The sequence below is a fragment of the Drosophila santomea genome, chromosome 2L, assembly GCF_016746245.2.
Source record: "Drosophila santomea strain STO CAGO 1482 chromosome 2L, Prin_Dsan_1.1, whole genome shotgun sequence".
Classification (NCBI taxonomy): domain Eukaryota; kingdom Metazoa; phylum Arthropoda; class Insecta; order Diptera; family Drosophilidae; genus Drosophila; species Drosophila santomea.
The window spans coordinates 6,233,686-6,250,138 of NC_053016.2; the positions used below are offsets into that span (position 1 = coordinate 6,233,686).

Sequence of the window (16,453 nt, forward strand, 5' to 3'; positions counted from 1 at the left end):
AAAAGCTCCTCGGTCGGAAAATCGCGCGCGATTTCTACACTAGCACACATGGGAAAGCTTTTCGCAGTGCTTTGCAGTGGCCGAAGGAGAGAACCCGGCGTTTTAACTTGTTTACATACAGCTGGCAGTCAGCTGATCCTGAAAACAAGGGCTTGCGTCAAACGAGGCAAGGTCACTGCGTGGGCGGTCCTCCTTTTTGGGTGGGACGGGGGAGGTGGGGCAGATGGACCCCCCTCAACGAAAATGTGCGTGTCAGCAATTGTCGAACTTTGACTCTGTCGCAGCCAATTTATTATGCATTGCATTTATTTTTAGAGCAGCCAGCTCGAAAATCGAAAATCGAACCACCCACGAAGGCTTTAATTCCATAATTCCCATTACTGCCATCCATCGCAATTGCCCCTCGATTTGCACCTCCGGCAGGCAGCAGGCAGCAGGTGGCCCATGCCGATACTTTTATTGCTGATACCATTTGTTCGATCCGAAAGTAATAGATGTGTGCCTCTTTGTTGTTCGCATTAAATGTGCAGAGTTTGTTCAAGGCTGGCCGGCGGGAGATCCCTCCAGATACTTGTTTGTCGTAAATCATAATTATAGCTGGGTTGTATCCCGATGAACGATTCACCGCTTTCCCCAGGCGCCACGGACTTTGGATAGAAAATAAAAGTTAATGCGGAAATATTTATGTTGTCTGAAATGCCATTGAACTTGAACTTGGCTGGTTCCAAGACTCCAAAGGTCGAACTTGTGGTTTAGGAGTTCCTTTCACTTCAATTGTCGATCGAATTCCAGGACATTTTACAAATCATATTCATTCATTCATCAAAAAGAACAGCATTCAGGAAGCGCAAGAAGTAATCAGTTCCGAATAACAGCCGTATGTTCTGGCGAATGTTTAACAACAAAAAGCGGAGAGTGATATATATTCGAGAATTAATGATATTCACACACGCGACGGCGTCTCGCAGTCAAAATGTTCTATGCCGCTCGAAAACGATGTATTTATAAAACAACGCGAAAATGCTGAAAATAGGAAAGAGATGTGCGACTAGCCGCAGATCGAGGCAATCGGAAGGGAGACAGGGAGACCGGGAGACAGGGTGGACCAGAACAGAACAGAGGAGCACATAGATCTGCGTTGACTTCCTCCTACTCGGGCGTAGACTGGGGACCGCGGACTGCAGTAAAAGTGCTGTTTAGAAACTGATTGAGATTTCAGTTCGCTGGGAGACGATCGTCGAACGAGACCGTAGCTGAATTTTCATGTCGCGCTGTGGCTAGACATTCAGGAAAATATATATAGTATATATATATATCCCTATATATATTCATGTGCTACCAGCTGGCAGTGGCAGTTTTGAGTGCGGCAAGACGCGTCAAGTGAAATCGCATTATGTAAGTGACCTCTGAATTCGCGGATACCCGTTCATCCAAAACCAAATACCGAAAGTTCAAAAGCCAATTTAAAAACGCACCGCAATTAAATCGATCTGAAGTGTTCTAAATATATAACTAAGCTAATTTTAAACGCGGAGAACGCTCCATGGGAAAGTTCAAGGCATTTGGGCAGGATAAACAATCAAATCGCAAAATCAAACACACCAAACGCAATCAATTTTTAAAGCTAATTTGCCAATTTAAAATAATGAAAAACTGTGCACTAAAAAAAAACGCAAATATAGGCAAGCCAAAGAAATGTTTAAAAATAGTTCCCACCATTCTCCCTCTCCCATAAAAATAAAACTTTTTCCCTCGCCGCGTGAGACTGTGTCTGTGAGTCAGCGTTGCGTTTGCCTCTTGCCAGGCCACTTGCCACAAACAGAGGAGGCCGATCTTCTGGGTGGGATTGAGGTGGCACCGGCCCATGCCCCGCCCACCACTGCAGGCGGCTTTCATAAATATTGCTGCGCAGTGTGACACAATTTCGGGCCGAATGGCATGGAGTGGCTGCGGAGGGTTTCAAAAATAGCGCAACAGACGCGCGAGTGCAACACGTTGCGTATACGCGATGAGAGGGAACATTGCGGCATGAGTTTTGCTGTGCTGCCTCCGAAAATTATGGATAAATTTCATGGATCGCTACTCACGTAACTAGTGCGTGCAACTTATGCCAGATCTGCTGGACTAATATGGGTTTAAAGAAATTATGAAGATTTAAAAACACTAAGATATATAACACCAAATATTATCAGTAATCTGAGTAAATCATAGTATGCGAGACTTTGACATTTGGCTTTATATATTGAAAAGCTTAAATTTATCGTACACACCAAGATATACAACGTTATTCTTTTCAATATGCATATTTTATGAATTATCATTACATTTATTTGTAAAGTTGAATAAATGTAGGGAACATATAAACAGAAAGCATAGTTATACTTATCGCTGCTACCTCTTGAGCAATCTTAACTCAAGAGTATATGCAAAAGATAAGTGATTTCTTGGAATTATAGATACACGTGTATCATAGATAAACATAGATAATAAATACGTTAAATATATATAAAGTATTTAGGTATTCATTTAAGTATTTCTTGGAGTAGAAAAGTTTGATGCCTTTGGCTCAATTATATTAAAAAATAAACTAAGATCAACATTTGAAATGAAATATTATGTTGTTCAGGCCATCATTTAATTCATTCATTTTGACAGCATTTTAGATTTGGCCACCTGCGTCATTACAAAATACATATTCGCTCGGAATTTAGTCAATATTTTTGCTCTCTCTGTTAGTTTTATTCGCTCGCTTTTATTTTCGAGCATTTACAAGAAATGCTCTTCTATTCGAAACTTTTGAAAACTATTCTCAAATCCGAAATCTTCTCTCGCATCCCATCTCTTTGCAATATTCTTGGCATCTCCGCCACTTAGCCGCGTTGACAGAGTGAGTCGATTGAGTCACAAAACAGCACTTCCCTCTTTCGCATGATTTCATAAATAAACAAGCCCGAAAAATGTTTTGCCAAAATTTATATATACTCTTCCCTTTTTTTTCTATGCACCGAAAGATATTTTTGACTACATTTAGCAGTTTTATTCGCGATCGAACTCTGGCAGCGTTTAGTTTTGTGCACGGCATCCAAGAAACTGCATTTTGGTCTTTGGCTCCGGAATTTGGGTGAGCCAGCTAAAAATATGCACTCATAATTCGCATTTTCTGGCACTTTGCTTAATTGAATTCGAAGTCGTTTGAAGTGGCTGCGGATGGGCGAAAATATGGCACAGAAAATATGGTGATCTATTAATAAAAATAATGTTGTTATTTTGTTACTTGCGTATTTAGATGAAATAGAAAGCCAATCAAGCGAATAGAGACGATTGAGTGACGGCAAAACCCAGACGAAAAAATCGACCAAGATGACGACCCACCAGTTGCTAAACAAGAATGTTCGCTCCATGCCCTCCTGGGTGGTAAGCCAACATCCACTGTACCACTCTCCATATCCAATTGCACTAATTACCCATTTCAGACGGAGGCGAATGACCGCATCGGGCCCAAACCACCGCCCACTCCACCAAACGGGGTGGCTGGCGGTCTGCCCAAGGCGCCCACCCTGCCGCCCAAGGCGAAGAGTACGCCGGAACCGGACTACGAAATCATCGAGTTCTCCAGTCAGCAGTACTCCAACGAACCGATGAAGACCACAGTGATCAGAACCAAGACGCCAGGTGGGCAACCATTTGTACAATATTAACATATGTGTTTGAAATATTACCAGACATAATCATAACTTGCAGATAACAAACTAAAGTGCACCCTGTGTGGTTCCCAGAATCCCTGGGTAACCTGTGCCGAGTGCGCGGGCCAGATCTTTTGCGCCTCCTGCGACGACATGTTCCACAAGCATCCCAAGCGCAAGCAGCACATGCGAAAGGCAAGTATTCCCCAGCCAGCATGAATCTCAATAACTTAATAACTTGGCTTTCGCAGGCAGTGGAGCAGGGCATACCGCCGATTCCGCCAAAGGCGCAGCCCGGTGGTGGGGCACCACCGCCAGTGGCACCACCACGACGCACCAAACGAGGCCTGTTGACACCGTTTCTGGGCCGCAAGGATCAGGTACGCCACTGCACGATCTCCTAGACCCGTAAGCAAGAGGCCCCTTCATGGGGCTACTCGTAGAACCAAGTTTGTAAACTTCAATTTGAATGCTTCAATAAACGAGTCCTTGAAACCAGAACGCCCGCCCAAAATTGTAGAACCAACGAACCAGACATACGACATACTCTTTCAATAGTTACTCGAATACCCACCCATACGAAATGGCCACCCAACCCGACTCTCTTCCAGATGCTGCCGCCGCCCTCGCCCACGCCCTCGCACAAGTCGCTGGGCGGCTGGCGGGGATCGCTCGGGGGTGGGGCCACGCCCCCAGTGCCACCAGTTGCCAACAGCAACCAGATGAACCAGATGAACAACCGACCACTGCCAGAACCACCGCGCAGCGAGGGCGGTGGATCATCCAGGTCAGGCACGCCCAAGTCCGTGTTCGACACCATCCAGCGACCGCCGTCGGTGCAGCTGGAGAAGATCAAGAGCAAGGCCAGCGCCACCCTGGACCGCATGGCCATACTGCAGCAGCGCTACCGCCAGCAGAAGGCTCGCCAGGATCTGAGCGCCAACAGCGAACAGGTGAGTGAGTCGCTGACCCCGAATCACAATCGTACGACTCCCCTCATCACTGAGTGTATCGTATTGTCTTCGCTCGGAGAAAATTGTATCAAGGATACAATCTTCTTCTAATTATAATGTATTATCCTTGATACTATTTGATCCTTGCACCTGGAATCTCGTATCGTCACTGTCTCGTCTCGTCTCGTCATGTGTCGTTTCTCCCTCTCCTCTCTCTTTCTTTCTCCGTTTCTCGTTGGTCATTTCCCAAGCGCAGCATTTGTCGAATGGAGCCGGCTTCGAGCACTGGTCAAACATTTCACCATCGCCCTCGCATTTTCGTTCCGGCAGCATGTCATCCGGTCTGAACTCATCCCATTTCGATCTCTCGGATGACTCACAATTTCACAATTCCTTGCTGCTCCAACAACGACAGGCGGCCGGCGGCCAGCGGCGTCAGATGAGCACCTCGGTGTTCAACCTCAACTCAAGTCCACGTCGACCTCTGGCCGAAACCCAGAACGGCAGTGCCTGGCTCGCCAATCAGCGCATCCAGCAGGTGAGTTAGATATGCATGATGCCATGCCTTAGGCACCAAGATACCATCCCGTTTGCAGGCCCAATCCATGGCACAGCTTAACTGCGCTGGATGTCAGCAGAGCCAGCAGCATCCTGGCTGGCCACATGCTCAGCACCAGCATCCAGATCAGTGGTCACAGTTCGGCTCCCAACAGCAGTTCAACAACTCCAACCTGTCCCTCAACGTGGGAGCGGGCTACATCTCGCAACAGCATCATCCACACTATCCGCCACCGGTGTTCATGACCCAGCGCGGAATGATGCCCAATGTGTATCCAGGAGCACCCGGCTATCCCATGATGCATCCAGGTAAAATTGGGAACTTCCCATTTGAAAAACGTATTTATTGTATTTTTAATGCACAGGCGTCATGGGAATGCCACCTTCAGCGGCGTCCAGAGCTGCATCCCGTTCCCGGTACGCTGCATCGCCAACACCCAGCCGCAAGTCGATGTCCTTGCGGCGCAAGCGCAATAGCTACGTGGATGACGAACTAACGGATGACGAGGACTCCGACCAGGATGACCGCAGATCCTTGGTGTCCAACCGCTCGGGCATGACCAGTGCCTCGCGCTCCCAGCACCACCAAAACCACCACCAGCCACGCCAAAGGCGCCTGTCCAGTGCCTCCCAACTCATAGCCAGCGATGAACTGGACGGCGATCAGAGGCACGGGATGAGGCAGCACAAGATGCGGGATCGTCGGGGATCCATTGCCAAGTCCGTGCAGAGCGAGTGGCTGCCGGAGCGACGTGAAAATGAGGGAACCCTTACCAGAAACAAAACAGCAACGGACTCGGCCAGAACCAGTCGCATTTACTCCGACCTGGAGTCCGAGGGATCGGGTGCTCGGGCCCTGGTTCAAGCCAAGATCCAGCAGAAGCTGCAAGAAGCCGATCAGCACAAATCCTCGAAGAAGGCTGAGCACAAACGCAAGCCGGAGATGAAGGACGAGAATACACAGGCTGCGGCGGTGGTGCAAAAAGTGGTGACACCAGCCCATGAGGAGAGTGCCTCGGAGTACGAGGAAGTTATCGAAGAGGTAACCGCCTCGGAGAGTGAGGCTGATGCTGAAGCGGCAGCCGATCCCCAGGAAGTTCCTGACGAGATTGGGGCTGATGATCTAGGTCCACCACCTTCCACCCCGGACCACGAATGGGAGTGCGAATTTTGCACGTTCGTGAACGAGCCCAACATTAAGATCTGCTCCATATGCTGCAAGACGCCCAGCAAACCTCCAGTGCAGCCCACCAAGTCCAAAAAGGCTGAGGAAAAACCACAGCCGCCAGCTGAAAAGTCAAGTAACCTCAAAGTGGCTTCCAAGCCGGAAGTCAAGCAATTGCAAAAGCCTACTACAAAGAGCCAACAACCCAGTCAGAAGCCCGTTGCTGCGTCTGCGAAGACTACTCACGCCACCTCCACAACCAGCTCGAAAGCATCTCCAGCTGTAAACTCCAAGAGCACCTCCAGTATTCCCGTCAAGACGCCATCGAAATCCACGCTGAAAACGTCGTCGGAAAATGAATCCGATAACTCACTGGCCAAGAGTCTGCTGCACAAAGGTAGGATACAAAAGAGAATCTCATTTTTCGAAGGCACAAAGGCCTAAAACCCAACCACCACAGACTACACCTAGTTAGTACACTAATAGAGCCATCAAGTGTAAGCCTACAATTAACGCATTTATGGAAACGAAATACAAAACCGAACCACAACCCAAGCTGCATCCCGTTTGTTTGATTTCAATCCGTTGGTGAACCCGAACCCCGTTCCCCCAAAAAGCTAATGCTCTCATCCGTATCGTTCCAGAGTCCGTTGAAAACATTTGGAATACGCTGGATGAGAGCATTCAGGCGCAGGCGGAGCAGGTGCTCAAGAAGGCTCAAAAGGTCTCCACCGGCTGTGGTGGTACTCCTCCCCGGGAAACAGCGGCCGTGGAAATGGGTACCTCGCCGCCTCCCCAGAGCATTTCCACCCAGACCTACGACGCCCTGCCCTTCAACTCAAAGCAGGAGGAAATACCCACCGTTGTTCCGGACCACTTCACCACTCCAGAACCAAATAAGATGGAGCGACGAGCGCACTATCGCAGCAACTCCCAGCTGCAGCAGGAGAACGAGCGATATCGGAGTGCCAATGACCTGCGGTATCACGACGGCTTTGGATTGGATCCCTACAGTGCCGGCCTGGTCACCAAGAGACCCAATTTCATAAACGAGCTCCGCATGCTGCAACTTGTAAGTATTCATGGCCATATGGGGTAGTTAACCAAGATGACTTTGTGATCTAACAATCCTACGTATCCACGTGTTCCAGCAAGCATCTTCACCTTTCGATATGCCCCATGAGGCGACGTTCGGAGTCAAGCACGAACCTGCCAGAGATCCGGAAACGGAAATGCACATCATACTGAAGGAACTGGAGCTGTACAAGTTCACGGTGGAGGAACTGGAAGCTGCGCTGAAGTACTGCTCTCCGGACACTCATCCCATTCAGTGGCTGCGCGAGAACTGGCACAAGCTGGTGCAGACCGTGCAGAGTTTGTCCACCAAGTACGGCCAGGAGAGGGGTGAGAACACCATCGGAACCGTGTCCCAGAACGAGGCTCGCGAGGCACTGCGCAACTCGGGGGGAAATGTGTGGCAGGCGGTGGCGGACTGCATCCAACAGAGGCAGCAGAAGTACAGGAAACTGGCGGCCAAGGGCAACTTTCTGCGTGAGGACATCGTGAACGCGCTGACCGCGCACCAAGGTAATGTGGAGCAGGCGCTGGTGGAGCTGAATCGCACGCAACTCAAGCCATTTCTAATGCGCATCTGGGGCTCGCCGAATGGCGTTGAGAATGAGAGTGGTGTGGCCATAGACACCAAGTCGGGTTAGTTCGTAGATCCTCCATCAGTCAATCGCAGTGCCATAATCTCCCATTTTTCTCTCTCCTCCCCCGCATTCATGTGCCAATACAGATATCCATGAGTTCTTGAACACACACGCTTTGGACTGCCTGCAGCCACCGTTGGCCGGGCAGAGTCCCAGTCCCGCCCAAGCCAATCCCTTCGACCAACCTCGCACGGAAGACAGTCCTGTGAAATCCACCTATGCCACACCTAGTCCCTATCAGATGGAGGACAGCACGCTGAAGAACCTGGGGATACTCATCGGCAACATGGAACAGAACCAGGCCAAGCAGAACCAGGAGGTTCTACGATCCATAGAGACCATGCTGGACACATTCAAGGGCAAGCCGGATCTGGAGTACGAAACGGATCCGGAGATAATGCGTATCCTTACCAAGAGCCCCATTAGCGCGTTGAAGCCATCTGGACCTGCAGAGGATAAGTCCGCCGATGATGTGAAGAACTTTGTATGGCAACACATTCAGGACATTGTGCCCAACCTGGTGCAGCAGGTCGAACAAGAGCTCATGGAGAAACCGGAAGAGGTACCTCCAATTGAGGTAGAACAACCAAAGGAGCCTCAACCTCAAGTCGAGCCTGAACCGGAGCCCACACCAAGTGTCGATCCAGCTGTCTACATCATGGAGGAGTTCATCAAGCCCAATTTAAGGGAAGCCAGCATCCGCGAAGAGGTTCAACCCAGTTTTATCTATGCCACCGAAATAGCCAACTTCAAGTTGGAGTTCGATCGTGGCACCGAGCGATTTCACGAGACGGAATGGGAAAGCAGCGATCTTACGGATGCAGAACGCTTTGTATACAAATGCTATATGGCTCCCAAAGAGGAAACCAAGGAGAAGGTTGAACAGGTAGCCGTTGAAAGTTCAGTACATCTGATTCCAGCAGCCAAAACACAAGAAGAATCCTCTCCAGAAATACCCATCGAACTACAAAAGACTGAAAGTACAGAAGTTACAATACCAGAAACAGTAGCAAGAACAGAGAGCGTTAATGAGACAGTTGTCCAGCCTGGAAAACAAGAAACACCATTAATAACCAAAGATGAGATAATTAATGATGCAGTTGCACAGCCAGCAAATGAAAGTGATGAACAAAAATCAAAAGAAATGAAAGTGACAGAAGTACCAGTCATTTCTGACGACCAGCCAAGCACAAGTAGAGAAGCCAACCGAAGAGGTAAGAGGTCCCAGCAATCGAAGAAGGGTAAATCCCGCGAGCAAAGCCAAAAACCAACCAATCGCAAAAAGCTACCAAACAATATCGATCAAAAAGAAATTGAGTCAAAAAAAGCAGCTAATGAAACAGAGACGGTCACGGATTTGACTGCTGCTTCAAGTAATATTCAGTCAGTTGTAACTACATCTGTTCCTGAAACTCTAACACCCCATAAAATAACATCTGAAAGGACAGATAGCAAGTCTTTGGACGTAGCTGCTTCAAACCAGAGTGAAGTTTTTGAAAACGTGCCTTCCACAGAAATAAATAATAATGTATCGGAAACTAACCTTACACAAAGTGCGGTAGAAGTTCTAGCAACTGAGGACTTGGGAAACGTGAAGGAAATAATTGAACCCACTGCAAGCCCCATTGAAGAAACTACATCCTTACCAAACAGTACGATTATTTTAGAACAAGCTGAAGAGCCTGAAGTACCAGAAACACCTAAGGAAGTATCCCAAGCAACAGAAGCAATTCAAAACCCTCAAGCAGAATCAAACATTATACTTGAAAGCTCTCCAAGCGAGGAGCAATCAGAGTCTCTGATATCAAAAGAAGTTAACGTACAAGAAACATTAACAACCATATCTCCACCAACCCCTGACATAACTCCAATTGTAGAAACCATCGACATAGCACCGAGTACCTCATCAATATCTCATGAACAAAAACAAAGTCCCAAGCGTATTTCAAAGATACCCGTAAGAACCCTCAGCAGCAGCAGTCTTCGCAGTGAGAGTCGGACTAGCAATCAAACTCCAACGGCCAGTGATGAGATCGAAAGGGAGGACACTACAATACAAGATGTACCCGTTGGGGAAACAGCCAGTTCTCCAAGCCCAGAAGAGTTTGCCGACAACCAGGAGGTAATTCTCGTGAGCCAAAAAGACCAGTCCGAAATGGATGCTAATATTGTCGAAGAACCTGCAGTCCAGATACTAGGCTTAGAGTTGAAAGAACATATTACGAATGCAACTGCTATAGCAGTCAGTCCCACAGAATCGGACGAAGTATTCGAAGATGCTCCTGAATTCAGCAGTAGCGATGGAACAAGGCCCCATGATGAAACCGCTTCCGATGCAGAACTGTATAGCCTGGATAGCGATGAGCAGCGGGCTGAAACCAAATCCCCAGAGGACGAAGTCGTCCTCTTGCTGGATGAGGAGTCCCAGCTGGAATCTTCGATAGCCAAGTCCGAAAGCAACGCTAGCCTTGGTTCCCAATCAAGTGATTCGGAAACGTCCAAAGTTGTGCTCAAGGAATTTGTTCCCTCTGGAGATCCGGCCAAACGGAACCTCAGCGAACTGGTTGAGGACACTCAACGTTTGATCAAGCAGATGCGCGATGAGATCAGCATGGATGAGTTCGAGTCCACCGACGAGGATGAATACTCCGATGAATACTCGGACGAGTATGACGATGGAGAAGAAGAGGAGTGGTACGACAGCGAGGGAGAAGAGGAGGGAGACTTCGATGGCGAGGAGGGCAACACCTACAACGAGCACGCATCTTACATCGAGGATGCCTCCACTGGTGACGAAGGCACCGAAATTGAGGACATAATGGAGGAAGATGAAGATCAGGCTGACGAGGATGAGCCACAGCAATCACAAATTCCACTTGACATTGAACCAGTCATATCGCCTGCTCTATCAGTCACGCCCACCAACCAAGAAACTGATACGATCGCACACACTGAGGTTGTTTCCCCCACAGGAGCGAGCCTGGAGGCAGAGTTGCTGAATCCCGCAGTGGAATCCATCTTGCCTTCACAGATTATTCAAGAGGATATCAAGGTGGAAGCTCTTCCCATTCAGTCCCCTCCCATCATAGCTAACTCGGAAACCCGACCTGCAGAGCAACCAGTAGAGCTTGTGCTAGAAATCCCCTCAGAAGTTGCGCATCCTTCCGTTGAATCTGATGGCATTGAAGAACCCACTGCCCTGCCCATTACACCTTCACCACCCATTGCTGATTCCGAATCGAGACCCGTGGAGCCGCCTGTCGAAACAGTACTGGAAGAACCCAAAAAGGTAACCCCGAGCATGAAAGGCAAGACTGCAAACAGCGTGACTGCCTCAAAAGGTCCCTCCACGTCAAGTACGTCTAAAACCACCAAGTCCACAGTCAGTAAGATTCCCAAGCCCACCAATGAACCCACTAACAAATCGAATAGCACCACCCAATACAAGAAGGTTCCGCTGCGCTCCAAGTCCTTCTCGGCACCCATGGGCATTTCATCCGTGAAGCGAATCCAGGAGGTCTATCTGCAGAAGCAGAGCACATCGATTGCGGCCAGTCGAGTGCCGCTCAAGAGCAGTCCCATTACCAAGAAGTCCATCAACGATGCCATCAGCAGGTTTAACTCCAACCAGGCCGATGGGCCCAGCACCAGTGGAGCAGCGGCGGCGGCTGCAGCGGCATTGTTGAAACCTCGATCCCAGCCCCGAATCCCCAAGAAGAAGTATCACGAGACCTGCTTCTCGGATGACGACTACGAGACCTCGGCCACGGAAGAGGAGCAGGAGGAACCCAGCATGGCCGAACCCCAGAAAGCCGAGCAGCTGAAGCGTAAGATGAGTATGCCCGTTTTTCGGGCATATCCTAGTGTTCAAGAGCCGGTTATCGAGGACCCAGCGGTGTGTAAAAGCCGAGATTCAGCTAAGCAAGTTCTTGGATCATCTGGGAACGTTTGCTTTCTCCTTTCAGATCCTTGCGCGCAAGTACGTCGATCAGGAGCTGGTGACCAATATCGCTGAGGCCCAGATAGCCGCCACCTTGGTGAGCATGAAGTTCTCGGAGGACGTGGCCTTGTGGGCGGCCAGGGAGTGCTCAGATCTGGACCAGGCCATTGCCATGCTGCAGCAGGAGTGCGAGCTCTGCATGAACAGCTATCCCATGAATCAGATGGTGTCCATGCTGAAGTGTCTGCACAAGTGCTGCAAACAGTGTGCCAAGAGCTACTTTACAGTTCAGGTGAGTGGTTTAACAGGTCCACAAGGATTGTGATTGAACATCACTTGGGCTTCCTTTCTCAGATAACCGATCGCAGTATCAACGATTGCAGTTGCCCGTTCTGCAAACTGCCCGAACTGAGCAATGAGGCTCAGCATGAGGATGAGCACCTCGAGTACTTCTCCAACCTGGACATCTTCCTCAAGAGCATTCTGGACAACGACGTGCACGAGCTGTTCCAGCGCAAGTTGCGCGATCGATCGCTGCTGCAGGATCCCAACTTCAAGTGGTGCATCCAGTGCTCCTCCGGATTCTTCGCCCGGCCCAAGCAGAAGCGACTGATCTGTCCGGACTGTGGATCCGTGACCTGTGCCCAGTGCCGGAAACCCTGGGAACGCCAGCACGAGGGCAGCAGCTGCGAGGCTTACCTGGAGTGGAAGCGCGAAAACGATCCCGAGCTGCAGGCGCAGGGTGTCCAGGAGCATTTGGCCCAGAACGGCATCGATTGTCCCAAGTGCAAGTTTCGCTACTCGCTGGCCAGGTTAGTTAAGATGTGAAGGATTGGTGAATGGTTTCTTTACAACACACAATTTTGTACTTGACCAGGGGCGGATGCATGCATTTCACCTGCACGCAGTGCAAATTCGAGTTTTGCTACGGTTGTGCCCGACCCTTCATGATGGGCGCCAAGTGCACGGTGTCCATGTACTGTGCCAAGCTCGGTCTGCATGCCCATCATCCGCGCAACTGCCTGTTCTACCTGAGAGACAAGATCCCCATGCAGCTGCAGTTCCTGCTCAAGGAGCAGAAGGTCAAGTTCGACACGGAGCCCATGCAGATCAAGGACGAGCCCAGCAGTTCGTCCAAGGCTCGTGCCCAGGCCCGCTGTCCCATCCCGCTGCAGAAGGAGACGCCACAAGGACTTGTCGATACAGTATGCAACACCGAAGTTCCCGACAAACACGCGGGCATGTGCCGGTAAGCTAAAGATCGGGGAAGTCCCAATAAATCCAACACTTGGATACTATATTTCGATATAATTCTAGCACACACTATGTAGAGTATTTGGCCGCCAAGGTGGCCAAGGCTGGCATCGATCCACTGCCCATCTTCGATTTGACGGACTGCGTCCAGGAGCTTCGCAGGCGAGGCATCGCTCTGCCGGAGAGAGGACCCTGGGACACCGATGAGATCTACAAGAACATGTGCTCCGAGGTGGGTGTTGGCCATCATCAAGTGATGGCTTTATCGATTTCCTTTCCTTTTATTTCTTTGGCCTTAATCGGGTTTCTATTCGCGGAATTCGCGGGCGATTTGTTTTCGCCGGATGATTCAGCAGCGGCCGCACCCGGCGATGGATCGAGATGGCAAAATCCAAATAAAATGAAAACAAGATCGTTTAGCCGCTAACTAAATTTGGATGCCGTCTGACGTATTTCACACGCTTCTTAATTGATATTCGTTTTATTATTATTTAATTGTAAACAGTTTGGCGGTCGAATCGATAATGTTTATAAATGTACCCATCTCTCAATCTGTATCTTATTTTTAGGTAATCAAACAGCATATACCACTGAAATCGGCATGAGCTGAGAAGCTGAGCAAGTGATGTTTTTGGAAGCGGACGACTGTAGCAATTTTTCACCAATATCTATGATTTATGGCGGCACTTTTATAGACATTTTTATACACCTACCCACTCACGAAACCAAGATTACTGCTAGACAGTTCGTTAGACATTAGACATGGCATGTTCATTGTACACCCACTCATCGTTCATCCATCCAGAAACCTTTCCCATTTTGTTTAGTTACTAAGAGATGGAAAACCACATACCGACAATTCGCACGTGTAATAGAGTGCATCCAATAAACGGCATATGTGAAAATCCAATCGTTTCTAGATTTATTTAAAGCTTTTCAGCGGGTGCCTTACAATGTGCAGATGGTCAGTATGGAAATTGTTGCATGCTGTGGGCGGTTTCAAGACTTCCGAATACGGTTTCGCATTCGAGATGTTTGCAAAAATATAGGAGACAGCAAGGTCGACCCAATCAAGGACTACTGTGACCCAGCCATCAGCCCGGATAGTCAAAACGAATTCAAACTGCTCCGGAGCTGAGTTACTTCTCCGACTTCGAGTTACTGCGCCAGGAATTCATCGAGGATACTTCGATTTGTTCCTTGATTTGGACAGCAGCTGAACTAGTTCCGTTGAAGCCGACATGGAGTCTCGAAAGATGGTCGTAAAGCGGCACTTGTCGGTGACCAAATGCGATGGGATAGCCAAAAAGAAATCTCACCGAAAACTGGACGAGATGCCCACCTCCTCAAAGCGCCTGGTGGTGACGCGCAGTGGTCGTGTTGTGGTATCGCGGCCGAGCCAGCAGTTTGTCTACACAGATTCGCAGTCGGAGGACGATGGCGAGGAGGACTCCAATGATCTGTCGCTGGATGCCGACGACCAGGAGTATCACGGACAAAATTTCAAGCAGCCCAAGTGGACGGACAAGGGGCGTGGCATAAGGAACAGCAGCTGCAAATCCAGCAGCACCAAGGGGAGCCACTCATCGCCGGAGGCAGTGCCTCTACTGGTCTACCTCGAATTGGGCGATAGAGGCGTTATCGTAAGGGACGAGCCACAGCATAACGTCGTCCTGGAAGACGATGGAGAGCTCAAAACGAAGATGCACAAGTTTTTGGGACTGATGCCGTCACGCCGCAAACTTTACAATCCTGCGGCGGTTAGCGATATGGATCAAGAGAATAATGAGAAGGAAGTGTGCAAGGAGGAGGACTTTGTGCTCCAAGCCAATGTCAACTCCTTTGAGGAGTGCACCTCGTACTTGGTCAAGGAGCCCATTGATCTAAGCGCTCTGCCCAGCGAAAAGCAGTTAGCCGCCAACTGCCGCCGCCACAAGAGTAGTGTACGCTACCTGGAGCAGCAACCACGGCTCTACGGATTCGTTCAGTCGCTCAGCCCGGCGATCCCGCTCAACATGTGCCATCCACGGGCGCTGACCTACCGACAAACCAATTTCCGCCAATGCAAAGTGGCACTGGCCAAGGTGCTGGCCAACATGCTCAACCACGCCATCTTCCACTGTGGCCTGCAGGTGCCAATTATTTGGCAGCGCTCCATGAGCACACGGTGGAAATGCCAGCTGGCCATTGATGCCTCCGGTAAGCGCACCGCCCAGATTCTACTACTGCGCCGCATAGCGACCGCTGAGGAGCTCATCCAGCTCCTGCTGCACGGGATGTGCCATGCGGCGGCTTTCGTGTTCAACCGCGAGTTAAGTCACGGCGTCAACTGCCGCAGATGGACCTACCAGGCGAAGTTGGCCTTACCAGAGTTACCCACCATCGAGGACAACTGCTTTGGTGGCTACAAGTACACCTGCACCATGTGCACCCGCTGCTCCTACGGCGTGGACGACTTGAGCACGCAGTTCCTACGTTGCTCCTACTGCCAATTCGAGGTGAGTGTGAAGCTGTGCAGCATAAAGATGCACGACGGTGCCCGGTCAGATGCGACTATGACTCCGTTCAAGTGCTTCATCCGAGACAAGTATTTGAAGCTGGGCGAGCAGGGAAGCACCACACACTCCTCGAAGATGACGCTGCTCAACCGGGAGTTCATCCAGATGAACTCCACGACGAGGAGTTCTTAAAGCTAAACTCCACGGGGGAGCGACTTTGCAGATCTCCTACAATTTTCAGAATATATTTTTTAGGTACTTAAGTACATATGAACACCACTGATCATAGGTATGCTATTGTTACTTTTACACAAAATCGAAAGAAGTAACAATCTTAATTAGTTCCGTTTACATGTTCGAATGAAACTCGTTTTTTGTTTATTGAAAGTTTCTGTATGCCAGCCAAATGCTGTCAGCTAAATAAAATCGAAAACTATGAAATGACTGCATACTTTTGAGCTATTCTAGTTTGTCACACGTATGATAGCTGTGAGTATCTGGAAAGTCGTATATCCACAGAGACTTATTATTATATTCCTCCCCTTGACCGCTAGCCATATTGCCAAAAAGGCAAATGCGACCCATAAATTATGTCCCGAGACGAAAAGAAGAGGCACAAGCACAACAACCACATGAGCGAAAAAAAAGCCATACAGTAAGTGGGGGACATTCAAATTCAAATACAAATTC

The 16,453-nt window shown here is 49.3% G+C and overlaps 2 protein-coding genes across 9 annotated transcripts; both read left to right on the top strand.

Moving 5' to 3' along the window:
- The first annotated feature begins 1,210 nt into the window (after nt 1-1,210).
- LOC120458587 (E3 ubiquitin-protein ligase lubel) lies at nt 1,211-14,175 on the top strand. 8 transcript variants are annotated; one of them, XM_039646292.1, is made up of 18 exons: nt 1,211-1,395; nt 3,287-3,414; nt 3,474-3,672; nt 3,742-3,878; nt 3,935-4,063; nt 4,295-4,636; nt 4,893-5,174; nt 5,233-5,503; nt 5,560-6,756; nt 7,004-7,431; nt 7,511-8,069; nt 8,158-8,994; nt 9,028-11,966; nt 12,037-12,303; nt 12,366-12,823; nt 12,889-13,260; nt 13,329-13,497; nt 13,835-14,175. In XM_039646292.1, the coding sequence occupies exons 2-18, from the start codon at nt 3,361-3,363 to the stop codon at nt 13,868-13,870; spliced, it is 8,676 nt and encodes a 2,891-aa protein (XP_039502226.1). In that variant the 5' UTR covers nt 1,211-1,395; nt 3,287-3,360; the 3' UTR covers nt 13,871-14,175. The 8 variants fall into 8 exon arrangements, with proteins under 8 accessions (XP_039502226.1, XP_043861717.1, XP_043861719.1 ...); XM_044005782.1 differs by having other exon boundaries at nt 8,158-11,966; XM_044005784.1 differs by having other exon boundaries at nt 7,511-7,946; nt 8,158-11,966.
- A 184-nt stretch (nt 14,176-14,359) lies between these two features.
- On the top strand, nt 14,360-16,204 carry LOC120451143. Its single transcript, XM_039634571.2, has one exon. The coding sequence runs from the start codon at nt 14,507-14,509 to the stop codon at nt 15,953-15,955; it is 1,449 nt and encodes a 482-aa protein (XP_039490505.1). The 5' UTR covers nt 14,360-14,506; the 3' UTR covers nt 15,956-16,204.
- The last annotated feature ends 249 nt before the right edge of the window (nt 16,205-16,453 follow it).

Bases quoted from the DNA above. Each gene is read 5' to 3' on its own strand.
- LOC120451143 (XM_039634571.2), top strand. From the start codon at position 14,507: ATGGAGTCTCGAAAGATGGTCGTAAAGCGGCACTTGTCGGTGACCAAA.
- LOC120458587 (XM_044005782.1), top strand. From the start codon at position 3,361: ATGACGACCCACCAGTTGCTAAACAAGAATGTTCGCTCCATGCCCTCC. The intron at 5,175-5,232 runs GTGAGTTAGATA...TCCCGTTTGCAG, and splicing joins CCAATCAGCGCATCCAGCAG to GCCCAATCCATGGCACAGCT. The intron at 8,070-8,157 runs GTTAGTTCGTAG...GTGCCAATACAG, and splicing joins GGCCATAGACACCAAGTCGG to ATATCCATGAGTTCTTGAAC.